Below are 18,150 nucleotides of genomic sequence, written 5' to 3' on the forward strand. Positions count from 1 at the left end.
GTAGAAGTGAGCTAACCGTCCTCCTAATTTTAGAACAGTGCATGCCCAGTACTAGGAAAATGCTGTGCAAAAAGTGCTCTATATTTGTATCTGCAATGCCGACATCCTTACTAGTGTTTCTTATTGCTGACTGCCATCCAAGCATCCTATTCTGTGTGACAGTGATCGGTATTATTTTCCTTGAATTAGGCAGTTTTTCTTAAACTATTTAATACCAACCAAAGAAGAAGGGAAAGCAAGAAGTGTAACAGCTCTGCAACTTTTTTCCCCAGAAAGAAGAAGCATTACCCGGAATGCATAAAGGACATATAATGAGAAGTGATGGAGGAAAATAAGGGAAGGAAGATTTCCTCACAGGGAGGTTTTAAGTAGGGTCTGGCAATAATCTCCCAAAGGAAGTAGTGGAAGTCTGGTCGCTTAAATCGATTAGAACTAAACAGAGCATCACACTCCACAGGACTCTGTAAGGAGAAAGCAGTGTCAGACTGAACTAAACCAGGTTTTGTATGCTTGTTTTCTACGAGGCTGCTGTCTGGATTTTGCCGGTAAATTCAATATGGCTAATGCTGATTAACCACTCTCTTGATGGTGATTATATCACTGCATTATTTCCATCCCGTTTCTCAGGATCATGAGCTCATGAGGGTACGGACATAGGAAACACATCCCCTGGCTCGTCTAGCTCAGTCTGCAAGACAACTGGCAGATAAAGGACTGGAGAGTTTTGCATGGTCTTGTCCTTCACCTCACCCAGGTGAAGCACTAATCTGAGTAATTGTGTCCCCCGGGCACTAGGTGTACAGGGCCAGTGCATGCAAGACCAGCCAGTGGCAAGTGCAAAACAAAATAAAATGATGCCTGCTTAGGCTTAACTTTTTGGGGGAGGGGGCATGCTTCAAGTGCACAGGAGAAGTCCTCTCCTGGCTCGACTTGAAAGATAAGGGAAGCAAGCCTCTGAAGAGCTGAGATGTTTTCTGATCTCTTCTTGTCTGTGGGGCATTGCTTTGTGTGTACATGTTATCTTTTCTCTAGCTGGTTTTCCTGTAGCCAGTCAGTTTCATATAAGTGCTGCCATAGAAATGGGTTGAGATAGGAATAATGAAAATGGTCAGGGGCAGAGAAGGGAGGACTCCACATACAAGCTTGGACAAGGTGCGCAGCAGAGGCTCCCACAAATTGACCTGTCTACTTAAGCATTAATATACATGGAAAAGAAGGATCAAAAGCAAATAAACACTGGACATGTGTCATTTTATTTATGGTAGGGGAAAAAAAAAAAAAAAAACAACAAACAAACAGAAATTCTTGCAGGCACGTGTTTTACCCATCCAGCAAAGGCCTCTTTCATATGTAAATGGAGACATGTATCAGAGAAATAACCTGTTTCCTTTTTAAAACACAGATCAACTTGGTTTCGCTGACTGTTTTCACTGGGATGCTTCAGTTGGGTCAAATCATCTTAAAAGCCCGCTCTTACCTCATCCTTCGGAGATGGGTGTGCGGCTGTAAGGCACCCAGCTCTGAAGCCTCCTCGCTCGAAATGCGAGGTGGCCATGGCCGCACACCTGCGCCACCACCGCCACTTTCCTGTCAGGAGGGATGGGGTGTGGGCAGCCCACCACACGGGCCAAATCACTACTTAGTCAGCTTCAGGCTACAGAGGTTGCTCTGGCTTTAGCACTTGCCAGTAACCTGTGCCATCAAAGCTGTCCTTTGGGTAGTTTCAAGCATTGCCACTTGAGAGATTCCTCCCCAAGGGCAAGGACAAGTGCTGGTGCTTGCAGAGAAGCTTTCCTCCCCGGGACCTGCCTGTTGTGAGAGGGAGGAGAGCTGTGTCACCACATTCGATCTCATCAGCCGTAATGACACCAAGGTGCACCTTGGACTGGTGTTTTCATCCTCCTCCTCTTCAGGCACCTCCCGGGCATCACGGGGAAGCCCCTGCACGGTCCCGTGCACGGTCCCGTGCACCAGGCCCAGCGCACAGCAGCTGTGAGAGGTCTCACTGCTGTTTGTTGCCATTTTGGCTTACTGGGAGCGAAAACCCTCGTCAGCGTGGGAGCCAGCCCTGCTGTGAGTCACCCTCTGCAGCGTGGGGCCTGGGGAGGCAGGTGGAAGAAACCCTGGCCCAGCGCAGAAAATGTTTTTAATGCGCTTCACAGTCCTTCCACCTAGTGGCTAAGGGACACCACTGCCAGGAGAGCTGGGTTTGTGCTCAAGCCCCTGCCAGGGACCCAAAAAACCCCAGCCGGTATCTGTGGCTGCTCCTAGGGACCCGCGCTGCTGCTGAGCTCCCAAGATGTGTAGTAACGTGTGAGCCCCCACGCTGAAGATCTTATCAAAGAAAAACATCGGCCTGTGCGTAGCTCATTAAGTTTCCGAGCAATTTTGTTAATCATGCTGCATAGATGAAATGCAGATAGGCTTTAGTGAGCTGATAATCTAACAAATAGGCAAAAAGTGTAACACTGATAAAGCAGAGATCGGTTTAATAACCGGCTGTAAATCCAGGCAGTTCAGTACCAGAGGCATATTGTAAAACAGGAGCGGGCGAGTGTGTGTGTGCATGAAAAGGTACTGTTCCTTAAAATAGCAGATCGAGCGATATTATGGGTGGAAGAGCTATTGGGAGCGATTCTAGAGGTGTTCTAAAATATTTTTCTCCCCATCAAAGTCTGCACCACTTGTGGTATCTTCATAATTCAGCATCACAAGTACAGATGTATGAATAACAAAGGCACGTTTCTGGAAGTCGTTTTTTTCTGTAAAGATCTATGATCTCTACCACTGGTCCTGAGGCAGTGTAAGGAATTTATAGGCTTTTCACTGGGACGAAGCAAATTATTCAGTCAGATTTATGCTGCTTATGAATAAGACCATCACAAATGCATGCCCTGATGTCTCACTGAGCTCTCCAACAGGCTGTATGTACCAAGCCCTGTCACACGTTTCCTGTGGGAAGGAGGTGGACCTCGGGGAGAGATGGTGGTTCAGCTCGGGCTGGGCACGAGATCTGGCACAACTGGGCTCAAGGCTCTCCTCTGTTGCCCCTCCTGAAGTCCTTTTGCAGGAGGAAATACAGAGTGGGTGGCAGAGCAGTCCTGAAGCATACTGATTATTATTTTCAAGCAAGAGGGGGAATATGATATTCCAGTCTGCGTGTGTTTTGCGTTAAATAGCATTTAGGAGCAGTGAGTAGAAGCTCAAGTGTCTCCTTTCAAGTGGCTCTAGCAGTGACTGAACAGCACCTTTCTCTCTCTCTACATTGCTCCTTGCTCAGTGGTGTCAATTCATCTGGAAGGACAAGGAAAAGCAGCTCACTTTCGGGCTATCCCATACCTGCTGGATAGGATATTCTTCCGAGGAGCTGGGAAATGTGACTTTGAATCCCCACAGCTTGAGGAAAGGACCTGATCTCCTACTTTCTGGGTCCACATTCTGATCCTTAGGCTGTTTTACAAAAAGGGAGCAGCAGTGTGTGTCATCTTGTTTGTTATAAAAGAATAAATGGAGCTGGGATCACCTGCCAGAGACAATTGCAACCAGAAGTAGGTTGCTGCCTGTGCCACCCAACCTCAGGTGGGCGTGCAGGTACACACGTTGGTGCCAGACATGGATGCTGCTGCCTGGTTTAGCTGTCTGGCTGCTCCAAACCCCATCTCGATGCCTTTCCTTGCTGTGCAAGCCACAGGAAACCCAGGGTTGTGAATTCCATTTGCAAGCAAGGGAAGAAGGTGCCTTGGTGAACTGAAGTGACTTGCCAGGGTCTTGTGGAAGGTGTTAGTTGCAATAGGAAATTGAGTTGTGGTGTCCCAGATCTCAGCTTAGTGGCCAAACCACTGCATCTCCTCCTCCTTGTGGAGAAACCTTAATCCTTGACTCTGAGCCCTGTTTTCTAAGTAGGCTCTCACTGCTTCGTGAGGAATAAGAGTTTTTCTAGTACCTTTGTCTCCTGCCTGTTGGGAAAAAAATGCAACAGAAGTCAGTACCAATGCATAGTTGGTAAAAATTGACAGTACGTATAGTTTACTACGTGGCTTAGCACATTATTTGGTAATTATGTGTGAAGATACCATTGTAAAAAATCCGGAGGGAGAAAGTGCACATTTCTTTATATATGATATTGCGTGAATGTAAATGTAGTGTAGATGGTATAATGAAAAAAAGGGGACAAGTAAAGGTGCATGACTCAGACCCATACACTCCTGGAAACAGTTGTTACTCTTTCTACAAAAAAAATGATGGAAAATTATGTACTGAAGTGGGACGCAGAGTGATTGCATTACTTGAATTATGACTACGGGTTTCTTTTCTGTCAGCTGTACCTTAGACTCACTAAAAAATCAGAAACAATATGAGAAGCAAAAAATCTCCATGGGATAGAGAAAAGAGCCATGCAGTCAGTATTTAGCTGTTATTTATTAAGTCGTGGCTTGCAAAAATGTGGACGAAAAGAAAGGCATTTTTCTGTAATATTAAATGCTTCCTTCACAAAACACCTTTGGGACTTGAATGGTAACGTAAGTTTGAAACTGTTGCTCACCAGGGCTTCCATCAGAGCGGAAGAATCAAATCTGAATTGCTACTTTGATGATAATGTGCTGCATCACAGCGAAAGTAAGGTCCATCCAAGAGTTAGCAGCTTACACGCTAGCCTGCTTTCTCAGTCTTTTATTACAGCAGAGGCTTAGTTCATAGGTCTTCAAGTTATTTGGGCAAAACAATGATTAACCTTCACAATGATGTACAGAAGCAAAGTAAAGGGGATTGCGTTTGTTACTGCATGTAGCATCATTGCTGACCTGACAGAAGAATAGGTGGTACCGTGAGGTATTTATTTCCAGATGACATTAGGTTATCTAACTACACAGCGGAGGACTTGGGATGAGAGCAAGAGCTGATAGTAATGCTGGCAATTTCTCTCTCTTTTTTTTTGCAGGTCACTGTCAGGGGATTTGGTCCATTGCTACAGTTTGCCTACACTGCTAAGCTGTTACTCAGCAGAGAAAACATCCAGGAGGTCATCCACTGCGCTGAGTTCCTGCGCATGCACAACCTGGAGGACTCCTGCTTCAGCTTCCTTCAGACACAGCTGCTGAACAACGAAGATGGCCTGTTCCTGTGCAAGAAAGATACCACCTGTCAGCGCATGCACGATGAAGAGAACTCAGATGGAGACGAGGAGGAGACAATGGAATCGGAGACGTCAAAAATATCTTGCCCAAGAGAGAGAATGCACCAGGAGTCCTTCAATTTTGAAGCCACTGTTGCTGGAGCAGACAAAGGAGAAGGGATGCTGCCTGACCCTGACATGCTGAGAGATAGCAAGGACAATTTGGACAAAGATGCAGTAACACGGTACCCCAGATACAAGAAATACCAGCTTGCTTGTACCAAGAATGTCTACAACACATCACACATCAGTACCTCAGGTTTTGCAAGCACATTCAGCGAAGAGAGCTCTGGAAATGGCCTCAAATCAGGACTTGCTATGGGGCAGATAAAAAGCGAGCCTCAGAATGAAGAGAACGATGAAGAAAGCATCACGCTTTGCCTGTCTGGAGATGAACCTGACATCAGGGATAAAGAAGGAGATGTTGAAATGGACAGGAAACAGCCAAGCCCCACTTGTGTTGACAGGCCGAAAAGTGGGTCCTCTCCTTCTTGCTTGCGGTCTTTCTTCAACAGAACAAAAAGCATAGATTTGGTTGGCTTCCCCAGCACTTCCCAGCAGCACTTTGGCAGGAGTCCAGCGTGCCCTTTTGAAAAAGGGACAACTCAGGGTGACCACAAAACTGATTACGTCCCTTTCACGGGGAACTATGGGCAGTCCCATGCCATGCAGAAGGATGCTTCCAACTTCACAGTGGGATCGCCGCTCAGGGGGCCCGGCTTTGAAACTCTCTGTAAGCAAGAAGGGGAACTGGACAGGAGGAGCGTTATATTCTCTTCGAACGCTTGTGACCAAGTAAACACTTCGGTGCATTCATATTCTGGTGTGAGCAGCTTGGACAAAGACCTCACTGAGACTGTGCCAAAGGGTCTGTGGGCTGGTGGCAGCCAGTCTCTGCCCAGCTCTCAGACCTACTCCCACAGCGGACTGACAGCTGATCACTTGTCGGGAAGGATGCGGCCGAACACCAGCTGTCCAGTGCCAATTAAAGTTTGCCCTCGCTCGCCTCCTTTGGAAACCAGAACCAGGACCTCCAGCTCGTGCTCTTCCTACTCGTACGCAGAGGACGGCAGCGGCGGCTCTCCCTGCAGCCTGCGTCTCTGTGAGCTCTCCTCTTCCCCCTGCTCCCAAGGCCCCCGATTCCTGGCGCCCGAGCACCAGGAGCCCGGCGTGGTGGGAGATGGATTGTACAACCCGGTCCGAGCCCAGATTAAATGTGAGCCATCCTATGGAACAAACTCCAGCGATGAGTCTGGGTCATTCTCAGAAGCAGACAGTGAATCATGTCCTGTGCAAGACAGAGGGCATGAGGTAGGGATTTAAGATAAGTACATTTATGACAGTCGTTGTGACCCAATTAATTGCTCTTTCATTCCCTCAAATGTCTTGGCGTTTTCCCAGCACTTTCTTTGTTTATAGAGGCAAAGAGTAACTTCTATTTATTCCCACATCAGCTGAACCCACGTGGTTAACTTCCCGTAAATACGCCTGTTTGACCTCCGAGATGTTTGGTGCTTATCAGCATCGCAGCATTGGGCAATCCCAAACTGCTGAATGATGAGAGCGAGTTTGTGTGCAGGGAAGCTCTGGCAGTGTCCTGTTCTCCCTCCCTTAGCCACGTGCGTGACACAGAGCACTGTTCTTCATCCTCGGCGTTTGCCAAGGTGGTTCCAGCTCTGCTTGTCACGGGGGTTGTGTTTTAGCAGCCTAAAGCTGTGCCCTCGTTGCCTCTGAGGGCTGGGCAGCCCGCCATGAGCACGCTTTGGTTGCAAGCTCCACCAACTGTTGCATCAGTGGTTCCTAAGGGAGGTTATCCTTGACATTACAGGGCGGTTAGAATAGGAGGGAGACAGTCCAGGACACTTCTTTGTCCCTATATGCTGAGCTGGGGACATGCAGAAGAGAGAGGAGTCTCCTTGGAAGACTGTCCGGGATATTCTGCGTAGGACCTCACTCGGGAGGCCCTGCAGCAGCCATGCAGAACTGTTCTGCTCGGAAATACCAAGGTTATTTGCAGTCTGGCACTCCCTGAAGTGCTGCGTTTATGAGGGGTGAAAAAGAGCAGGGGGTGGGATTGAGGAAGGCGTTGGATTTCCACCCATGTGTGCTGCTTGCTCAGCAGGGGCTAATGCACAGCAGGGTACAGTAAGGAGGGCGGGAGGTTAGCCTTTTGGGCTTTGATGACTAATTAGCTGTCATAATTGGCTAATTGTGTGGAGATGCTGCAGCAGCAGTGACCCCAGAAGAGTCAAATGAGAAGGATATAGGGGACTGTGGGTGGTTCCCCAAAGTGGTGTGCATACGTGTGCACGAGAGCATGGAAAACAGAGGAACAATCACAAAAGGAGCAAATGAGAAGGCTGCAGGAGTCAGACTCAGTGTGCCATGGCAGGCAGATGTGTTGGGCTAGGAGAGGGTTGCTCCACTTTTTTTTGCCTTTTTTTTTTCTTGCTTTTGCATTTTGATTGAGATTGCTATGAGTTAAAATACGGTGAGGAAAATAATGCTCTCTGCGTTACCCAGAGCAAGCCAAAAGTAAGCGTACCACACTAATGTTTCCGTTCAGATTTTGTCTGAATTTGTCTGAACTTCTAAAGGTTGTTACCAATATGGGAAAGGATATCACAGCCTCATTAAACACTGTTGGGGTATAGAGCAACTCGGGGTGTGTGTCCTGTGATCCTGCCACATCCACTGCTGTGGGATCCTCAGCAAAGGAAATGTTAAACCATATAGTACAAAATACAGAAGTAGAAAATATATCTTGTGGAAGTTGTTGGATATGTCACTCTACCTAGCTTTACCAGCTTGGTTACCATTAAATACATAGTGTGCTCTGAAACATGCTGCTTTCTGTGCTTCACCACCCTTTAAAAGCTGCATGTGAATCTCCACTCACAAAGTCGTTGGTTTGACCTTGCTGTCCTGACTGCTCCCCAGACTGCTCCCTTGTCCCTTGCTGTATGCACGTGCAGTGTTTGCTGGGTTTTTCTTCAAAAAGCACCTGATAAGATAGGTGGGGGCGACGTGCGGGCTTACTGCTACAGGTGGGCTTTCGTTTTGGTGGGACAGCTTGGTGGGAGCAGCCCTGCTGGACTCTGACCCTGGGTTATCTCACCAAGCTGCCAAGTTCCCCTGGAGTTTGGACCTTGTTGGTCTTGATTTGGGTCCCAAAGTGCTGCCAGTGCCGGAATTAATGTCACAAAACATCGTCTGCTGGTATATTGACTGTATGAGAAGTAAGTGAAAGGTCTCTGCTGTTTAGGGCAATCTGCTTTCCTGCAGACCAGTGCCATGGAGGAGCACGTGCCCAAGGCATTCGGTGCCAAAATGGGCTTTGGAGAGGGATGCTAGGGCTCGGTGTGACTTCAACATGGGTGAAGGTGACCCAGCTGTGCAGCTGGACCCATATGGGGCTGCAGACCACAGTCACAAGTATCAAAGGGGGTGGCAGCCCCTGTAACACCTCTGGTAAATCCTCTCCTGGATGGCTTTGCCTTTTATTTTTCTTCCCATTAAAGAAGGCACCCAGAGGGTTCTGAGATTTCTCTTCCTGAGCACTTTGTGATAGAAGAAGCAAGTGCAACTCGAAGTGTCCCAATCCCAAAGTTACAGAGGTGCAGGACCAGAGCTGTTACTTGAGCTGCTGGGACCTTACAGAAATGCTTTAAGAGCTCGTGTTGTTCTTTTCACCCAGCTTTATCAGGCCTCCAGTGGCTGCTAAAAAAAACAAGTACTGGGTACTTTAACAAGTACTGGGTACTTTAGTACACTAAAAAGAAGACCTAGGCTCTGTGCTTTGCAAACAGGTTCTGACAACCCTGCTGAAAATAGCAACAAGAAAACAATAAGTCCTGAAATAATGAATTGTTGAGAAGGAAGTAGTCTGTCAATCTGTTAACCTAGTTAGGGGCAGAAATTTCAGCACTACCTATTTTTCTTGGTATTCATTTTCCTCAAGTATCTCTGTTTGTTTGTTTCTTATTTTTTTCCTGTTGGAAAACTTGTAAAAAACAGCATACTACTAAAACAGTAAAAAAAAAAAAAAATCCCAGCTCAGTCTAATTTGATGAGTGAGTTTTCTTAGGGAAAGAATAAACAAGGGTAGGACAGGGCAAGAGACTTGAGTTTTCTAAAAAGTATTGCTGCCTAGAGGATTGCATTCAATGTGTCTTTCATTTATATTTCAAAAGAATTTCCCGCCTGGGTTCGTGACTCACTTTTCAAAGGAAATTTTTGTGAAGGCAGAGCTAATGCAGTTGAACCTCTGAGGATACGGTAGGCAAATAACCTTCAGTGAGAGTCCAAAGCTGTCCATGTTAAGTGACTGGTAGCCGCCCTTTCTCTGTCTGGTGATGGTTAGCAGAGCTCTGTAAGCCAGGACCACAGAGAAGGAGGGGTAAACTAAGTGTAAACCAACGTTGCTGTACCAGAAACCTACCCGAGCAGTGCTGAGCTGCCTGTGCTGTGTCTGGTGGATGATCAGATGCCCAGGACCCCCAGCAGCAACACCAGAGCCCTGGGACTGTGTTTGGCAACATCTGGCTCAGTGCAGTCTTGTCAAACATCAGTCTTGCAAGGTAAACTTGACGGCAGTTTTGTTTCTTTCCCTCTTTTCAGCAGGAGTGGTATCCATGCAGGCAGAATTACTGCGCTACGGCAGCGAGAGTTTTTGATTACTCACCCGAAATTGCAGGAAGGTCCTTTTCAACACTGTCAGCTCCCCGTATTGTTTCATCGCAGCCTAAAATCAATTCTGTTATGACCTGAGCTGAAGCCCTTGCTGGAGCTCTTGAAGTGCGCTTTGCATTGATTTTTTTTTCCTGCAAAAACAGATTTTTCAAAGAAGTACTGCACTTTTTCTCCCTTCATTTCACTGCTCTGCCCTTCTCAGGTGTACCAATGGCTTCTGTCAGGGGTCTGTACTACTACTCCTGATCCCAGAAGGGCAGGAGGCTGTGTTGTCCTACCCTTTGTAAGGACAAGGCTGAGGACACTGTGAGCAGGGACCGGGAAGGGGCCAGCACAGCACTTTAAGCACCAGCAGTTTGGGATCTGAATGGAAGCCCAAGTGGCCACCAACGGTGCCGTGCCAAGCAGGGCAGGCTGTTGGCACGGTGACCCCAAGGACCTGCCGACTGAGGCATTTTCAGGCCTGGTTTGTCAACACAATGCTAGCTCCTCGCTGCCTGGGCTCGCCATTTTCCTCTTGCAGTCCTCTGCCATCCCGGTGTGCCTGACACCTGAGGAGATGGGCTTTGAAGGCTTCACCTATGTCTGTCAGCAGCAGGGTGAGGAAGCTGGTGGGAGTACATCCTGGCCCCACACAAATTGGGGCCCACTGCCTTGTGCTGCCTGGGTAGCCTCCACCCAAGTTTTATCAGCTACGGGCCCTTTCCTCTGGGCCCACAAATGGTGCCTCAAGCAGTGTGCAGGCAGCCAAGCCCCTCAGACACAGGAGGACACACCTCAGATCCTGTCTTGGGCTGAATTTCTTCCTGGGGTTTGTGGAAGCACGGCTTGCATGCCAAGGAAGGAACGAGGGAAAACAGCAGTACGTGTTGGGCTCTTCTCTGTGGAGCAGATTGCCCCTTTTATGTCAAAAAAGCATTGCTATGATTCAGCCCCCGTGTCCGATTGCTTGGGTGGGCCCTGAGAGCTTTCCAAGGGCTGGGCAAGTTTTAGTGCCAGAGCTCTGACTCTCAATGCAAAAGCATTAAGGCACAGCTTTGTTTCCTACAGCTCTAGAGCAAATGGCCAAGATTTTGAACCATTCATAAAGGTCTCGTTGGTCTCACTCAGTTCTGCCCTCAGGTCTGCCGTGTCCAATACATGATGATTATCTTTTCTCATGCATGTTGTGTGAATCCTTTTATTTACTGTGATGTGAAGCCAGGCTTGGGAAGTTCAGTCTCTCCCCTAGCACTTGGCAGCTGACGGAAGAAGATGTTGAAATTTAGATATCAAAAAACAGTGAAAAAAGCTAATGTAACTCGTGAGATAAGGAAATTTCTGACACTTGACATTCGTATCTTAATGAGAGTGAATCCGGGGCCTTGGTCCTTTATTCCAAACTAAAAGAGAGGGGGAAGGACAGCAGCAGGGACTGCTACGCTGAGGGAAAATGCCGCAAAATCATAAGCAAGTTACAAGGTACTGGTGTAAAAAATCAGAGAAAGTGTAACTGTGTCAATAGTGGAGATTTAAGAGCTCTGTTCTCCATGTGGTTAGCTCTGGCTGGAGAAACTGGTGAAAGGAGTGGGGATCCTGATTACTTTTCTCATTTTTAAATAGTCCAAACCCGAGTACACAGATATTTCCTGGAAATAATTCAGTTATTAAAAAACAGTTTACAGGGAAACATTACTGAGTTTTTCTTCCACAGCTTAGAATAGCCTGAGTATCCTTTTCAGGACAGCCCAGGTAAGCCTTCTCTCATCTCCCTCAGACACCTGAAGTGGGAGCATCTTTTTAAGCCTCACCTCCCCTCCCTCTGTGGCCAGGGAGAAGGAGAAGCCAGGCAGGACCCATTGCTCCAAGGGGCTCTCTCTGCCCGTGATGCCAGCAGCAGGGGCTGGGACATGAGCAGGTCTGAGCCCCTCATTTTAGCCAGCTCTCAGCCGAATCCCACCTGTGGCTCAGCCATCAGCTCTTATAAACTGACTCGTGGCTCTGCTGCGATAGATGCCGGCTGAGCAGCCTGCCCTGCATCGGCATTAAAGCCGATAGCCTCTCACCGCAGCAATACCACCGTGTAGTCATTGTGTCCATGCCAAAGAGTGGCTTTATTATTTTTTTTTTTTCCAGTTGACAGCTAATTGAGGAGAGGGAGACAGGCAATAAAAATTATGTGGATGGTGAAGGAAATGAGTCTGACTCACTTCCACTCTCCCTTTCACTTTTTTAATCCTGTGCAGTGCTGCATATGACAGGAGTGGGATTATGCTGGCTGTACTGATAGCAGCCTCTGCCCCGCTCTGTAGATATTTTTATTTTCAGTCTACTTTTTCTTGTTTTGAACGTGTTTCTCTCTGTTTTCCCATTTCCCTTCAGCAACTTCTACCCAGCAGATTTAAGCCGATCCCATTTCATTCCCGTTCAGACTGCAGGCACGTTTCCTGCTTGCAGATAAATATGTTTGGAAAGGGAGAGGGAGGGAAGAATAAAGTTTTAACATCACTTTCAGCTTGGGACTTGAGCAAATGAGGGAAACCTCTGAACGTGAAAGGAGCATTTTTGCAGGGAGACTGTGGTGCCTTTCAGTGGCTGTTTTTATTTTCAGACCCCGGGTGAAGCTTGAGAGAAAAGCAGCTGACGCCGAGCTTGTGTTTACCGTCCAAAGGGTAGGAAGGGGAAATCGAAGAGGTTTCATGGCGGTAGGCAGCAGTCTGTAAACAAGGCATCCACATCACCATGTCTAAGGTCAACTTCTGTGTACAAGCAGGCGTGGGGGGGATGCTGGCAGGGCCGCAAGCTGACCTGCAAAGTGACGCGCTGCGAAGCGGTGACTGAGCCCCAGTTTCACAGGTGGGGACAGAGGGGCAATGTTCAGGGCATGAAACCGTGTGAAAGGATACTGCGGGTGTTTGCGCCGGGTTTCACGTGGCCCAGGCTTGGAGAAACACAGAGCAACAACAAGGGAGCCCTGGAAAGTGCAAGCTGATAAACAAGGCAGGGAGCTGGCTGCTGCCAGAGGTGCTGGGGTGGGTGGGTGGATGGGTGGGTGGGTGGACGTCCTTTGCAAACTGCAGAGACTTCTAAGCTGTGCTGCTATTTATCTCCACATGACCGAAGTGCACCATTTGAGGACGATAACCACGTTTTAAATATCAAAGGAAGCTTTTCAACCAGAGTCTTTTGCTTGGCTGGAGAAACTTCAATCTATTTTCTTTGGTGGTGTGTCTAAAGAATGGTCCCCTTGTTTGAAAGAGGTTGGAGCGAACCAAACGAGGACAGAAATGTAAATATTTACTGCCATCTTTTGGTCAGTGTGGGTATGACTTTAAAAGAAAAGGTCAATCCAGTTACTCAAGTTGTCATCTCCTTCAGCTTTGTCAACTCAGTCTTATTTGATCACCAAATACAGCAGCGCACCTCGAAACATTGGGTTTTGCATAGTTGTATTATCAATCTCAAACGACGAGTCTGTCTCTAATTTTCTGTCCTTAATTTGAGCAAGCTGATAGGTTTGTGAAGAAAATCTATCAGAAGTCGATGAGCACATCTGCCTTTCTCCAGGTTCACTGAGAGTTTGAGAGAGGGTTGGAATAGCTGAAGTCACCACCTGTAGCTCCTGCCGCTGGTCTGTGGTTCAAACAGAACGACAGATTGTGGACAGAAGGACAAATATTTAAGGCAAATACTGAGGTTTTGGACTGTTGGATTTTTTTTTTCCCCCAAGAAATGCAGTTTGAGTACTCTTCACTCTATTAGAATTTTCAAAAATAATGATTTCTTTAAAAATGCGTATGTTTTAGGAAGGTAGGATACGTTTCATCGTACTTCTCTGGTCCTTTCTTCTTCTGTACTGTAGTGCTCGTTTGAAATGCTGCTTATACAACTTGTCCAAATTGTGGTATGGCTTTTGTCATCCACTTGAGGTGTCCAGTTGCATTTTTAACCTCACACCTAATCAAAGTTTCAGTCCTGCAGACCATGCAGGGACAGGTTTCCTGCTGCCGTAACAGCCTGTTCCCTGAAACTGGTTTGAAATTAATAATGGTGAGGCACTCCACTGTTTCCAAAAGGCCATGTCTCATAGTGAAAGGAGACTTTTTTTAATGCAAGGAGTTTGGTTATTAGGGCTTTCTTAAAGGGTAAAATTTTTATGTGGGATTCATCAATACTGCTGATCTCAGTAACATCACAGCCTGATCCTTACTAGCTGGACCTCTCAAATGTGCCACAAGGGAGTGTTAAAAACTTGCTCGTTGTAACACTTTCTGTGTTGTTTATTTAAGGGGTGGGAGCATTGCTAATAGTCCTTCTGCTTCAGTGTTCAGCTTGCACTCAGCAAGCAAAATATGACTCTTTGTCCGCTTTTGTCTCACATTTGTTCATTTTAGGTGAAACTTCCTTTTCCTGTTGATCAAATCACAGATCTTCCAAGGAATGATTTCCAGATGATGATAAAGATGCACAAGCTAACCTCAGAGCAGCTCGAGTTCATCCACGATGTTCGCCGGCGCAGCAAGAACCGAATTGCAGCTCAGCGCTGCCGCAAGAGAAAACTGGACTGTATTCAGAACCTCGAATGTGAAATCCGCAAGTTGGTGAGTGGCACGCGCTCACTGCAGCACCCTGCACCCTCACCCTGCACCGTGCAGGGTACCGACAGCTGTTCCCACCCAGAGTTTAGTTGGTTCAGTCAGTGTGTAAGGTTGTGTGCAAGTAAGTGAAGCCGCTAGCACAACAATTTAATATAGAAAATTTTGTTAGGATGTATGTATATTATAGTACATATGGAAAACACAAAACACTGGTGAAATTAGACCTAAATATATACATGCATTTTATATATCTCAAAAGTAGGTTGTTGATTGAGTTGGAAGGGGAGAGAAGTCTGTATCACAGCTCCCTTCTTGCAGTTTCACTTACCCTCAGTACTTACAGTGCATCCACAGAGGCATTTCCTCGTCCGAGCCCCACATTCATGCTTCATCGTCTTAGCAAGCGTATTGGACAAGGGTTAGGGTGTGGAGGGACCACAGCGCTGTACACGCATGTAGAGTTTTAGTGTAAGAAGGCGAGGTGACTGGGACAACACTAAATGGCTGCTCAGGAAATTCCTCTCTCTCTCAGTCATGGCGTGGATGCCTCGGGTGTGGTTTAGGAGGCTAAACACAGGTGCCTGCCCTACAGACACCCACGCTGGAGTTAGTTGTCCTGTTTTCCTTTATCATCGGTGAAGGGAAATAGATACCTGTCAAGTCTGTTTTGTCTCATCCTGCATCAGAGGAGGTGAGGTGCAGCCCAGAAGTGACTTTTTCTATCCATGACTCAACAAGATCACCTGGAGAGCTATGTCAGATACAGACGTTTCAGCTGTAGGAGCCTTAACGAAAAAAACTCCTGTCCATTTTGACAGTGCGCCTGTGGGCTGCTTTTCTTCCCTTGCCCTTCTGCCCATTGAGAAAGCAAGCAGATACAGGACAAAAATAAAAAGATTAAGACAAGATCAGGGAGGAAGATACGTCTACAGGGTATCACTCAGTGGGAGGAATGCAACATTAACTTCAAAATGGGTTAGCACCTTCTGATCGGCTTAAAAGTCCTAAAAGCTCTCTGAGATGTCAAAAGCAGGGTAAGAGTCTCAGCTGAGCCATTATGAGAAGCAGCGTGTGTAGCATGAAGGACCGGACAGTTTGATTTCATTTTGCAGCAGAGATTTAGAAGTCCGACATTAAACTTTGAATATCCAAGGCTTTGAGTGCTAAATGAATTCATTCACATAAATAAAACAAAAGGAGCTGAAGCTGATTTCCCTTCAGAGTTCCCTGTGTACCCAGTTTCCATTAAAATTAAAGGTTATTTAGTGTTTTTGGTTTAAATGCCTGTGCGCACATTCGAAATATGCTCAGCTGTAGGTTGAACTCAGGGGGTCTGGGAAATCGGGTGCTTCTTGTTCTGATGGTAACAGGTTGCGTGCTGAAGGTGGCCTTTAGCGTACTCCATTCTCTGCACAAGCTGTAGCAAGCGTGGTGTGAAAGAGGCAGGGATCTGTTGGAGGAAGCTGAGTTATCGCCACCCTACAAATGGCACAAAGCCGCAGTGCTTTGGGTTAGTCACTTACTGCCTGAGCGTGCCTGCTTCCCATCTGTAAGACGGAGGTGCCACTGACCCTACAAGCTGGTGGGGAGGCTTAAATCATCAAGGCTGGTGAAGCCTTCAAATGCCACGCTGCTGAAGCCCTGGCGGGGGAAAAAAAAAGTAAAAATGTTTTTATAAGAGTAGAGCTTGACTGGTACAAAACAAACAAAACATCAAAGATAAACAAAATACTGAGCAACCGCTTCCTTCACCGAGCGTAATCCACGGTGCACGCGGATGAGTCAGAGGTTCTGCAGGGCGAGAAGGAGGTGAGCAATCTAGGTTGTCAGGAGAGGCAGGCTCCCTCTCCGCTGCACACACTCGTCCCTCCACGCCGAGCTGGTGGTGGAGAGGGGTCCACGACTCTAGCAGTGAGCACCTGGGGCGGTGCTGTAAGGGCTGGACTAGCACCAAGGGCGGCTTGGGTTTGATGCCTGTAGCCTTCACTTGGAAATTAATTCGGGTTCATTGGGGTTTATGCAAACTTTGAAATATTTATTTAGCAAACTGTACTCAGGCCAGGTAGCAGATGGGTTCGGGTGCATCATTTTGAAAAAGATCCATCACAACAAAGACAATCATGAGGTGTGCAAAGTGGCAAAAGTAAACAAACTCGTGCAACCTTATTATTGCCTCTCCAGCACTCCCGTCCTCTCCCTATACACCTGCAGTCCGAGCAAATTGTCTGCTTTGAGACCATACTTTTAGGAAAACCAGCAGTGAAACTCCAATTGACTTGACACAATACGTGGTCACTGGAAATTCTTTTGTCATCTTCTGTCCGCTTTGTGACCGGTAATTTCCAGCCTCCTTAATTAGGTAGTGATACTAGGGTTTGAGGGGTTTTCACTTGGCTGCTGTTTTGTTTTGTGTTGTTTTTCTTTTTGTTTTTAAATGAAAGACCCTTTCTTCCCACTGCATATACTTCCTGTAAGTCACCCATCTCCTTGACACAGATGGTTTCGCAGCAGACAGTGAGTGACATGGTTGCATCTTCTGAGTTTGATAGGTAGGGTTTTTTTTTCCTGCTTTCCTTCGCTCATCCATTTACCAGCTCACTTTTTTTTTTCCCCTGCAAACTCACAGCATATTCTCTTCCATAATTCATTATCTCAAGATGTACTTGAGCATCTGTTTATTTTTTTATTATTTTTATGTTTTCTTGATAGATTTATCAATATTTTAGCAGTTGGTTCTTTTCATGTACACTGCTCTCATTCTCATTCTCACAGCTGCACGCTTCCAGTGTGGGCTTTGGACTCCGTGTAATATTATCAGCTGTAGCAAGCACCCGTAGCTGGATTATCAGAGCGAGGGGGTTTCACACCTCAGATGCCGAGGCAGCTTGGGTTTAGCAGTGTTAGTAGGTGGGGTGCACAGTGGGCTGCTGTCAGGGCCAGCTGAGCGCTGGAAATAGCTCTTGTACTCCTCAAAATCTGGTCTACTCCCTTGAGCTGTGTGCCTGCCTTCCTGGGTGGTGGGACTGCACTGCAGCTGGACCATCCCTGTTGTTCTGCACTGGGTCAACATCAGTTTTTAGTGGTGTATCCCCAGGTTGTAGAGCCTGACCCCTCCTCATTTGCCTCCCAAGCATGTGAATTAGAAAGAATCAGGGAATCATTAGGGTTAGAAAAGACCTCCAAGACCACCTGGTCCAACCATCACCCTACCACCAATGTCACCCACTAAACCATGTCCCTAAGCACCAGGCCCAACCTTTCCTTAAGCCTACTTTTAGGGTTTTCACACAGGTCTTTGTAAAAATATCTTGATTAGGTCCAACCCAAACCAGTAAGCACCAGGACATATGAAAACAAGCCATGGTACAGGCTGCAGAGCCCTCCCTGGCCCCGATCATCTCCTCTGAATACTGTACCTTGCAGTGGGAACGGGTGCTCAGCTGGGACATGAGCCCGACCTGACTGACTGCCCCGGCATCTAGGGGTGGTCTGCAACACATCTTCATCAACTAGACCCTGATTTCTTCTTGGTTGGCTGGATAATGGCTTTTCTCCGTCAGAGCGTTTCTGTCAGAGTTTTTTATACCATACATCCAGCAGCCGTAGTCTATTAAGGTAGCTAATTATTAAGGGAATAATTTATGACTCTATCCTCTTCCAACTCAGATGTTTTTCTCGAGCTATTTCCCAAACTGCAGTCCACACAGG

At 47.0% G+C, this 18,150-nt stretch overlaps 1 protein-coding gene across 3 annotated transcripts in view; it reads left to right on the top strand.

The window, feature by feature from the left end:
- BACH2 (BTB domain and CNC homolog 2) overlaps positions 1-18,150 on the top strand; it is a 146,632-nt gene that overhangs the window by 121,377 nt on the left and 7,105 nt on the right. For all 3 annotated transcript variants that reach the window (XM_072036186.1, XM_038175951.2, XM_038175960.2), the window contains 2 exons: positions 4,940-6,484; positions 14,239-14,445. In XM_072036186.1, the coding sequence (XP_071892287.1) occupies positions 4,940-6,484; positions 14,239-14,445 (1,752 nt within the window). The remainder of the gene's footprint in view (positions 1-4,939; positions 6,485-14,238; positions 14,446-18,150) is intronic.

Source organism: Anas platyrhynchos, chromosome 3 (genome assembly GCF_047663525.1).
Source record: "Anas platyrhynchos isolate ZD024472 breed Pekin duck chromosome 3, IASCAAS_PekinDuck_T2T, whole genome shotgun sequence".
Lineage (NCBI taxonomy): Eukaryota > Metazoa > Chordata > Aves > Anseriformes > Anatidae > Anas > Anas platyrhynchos.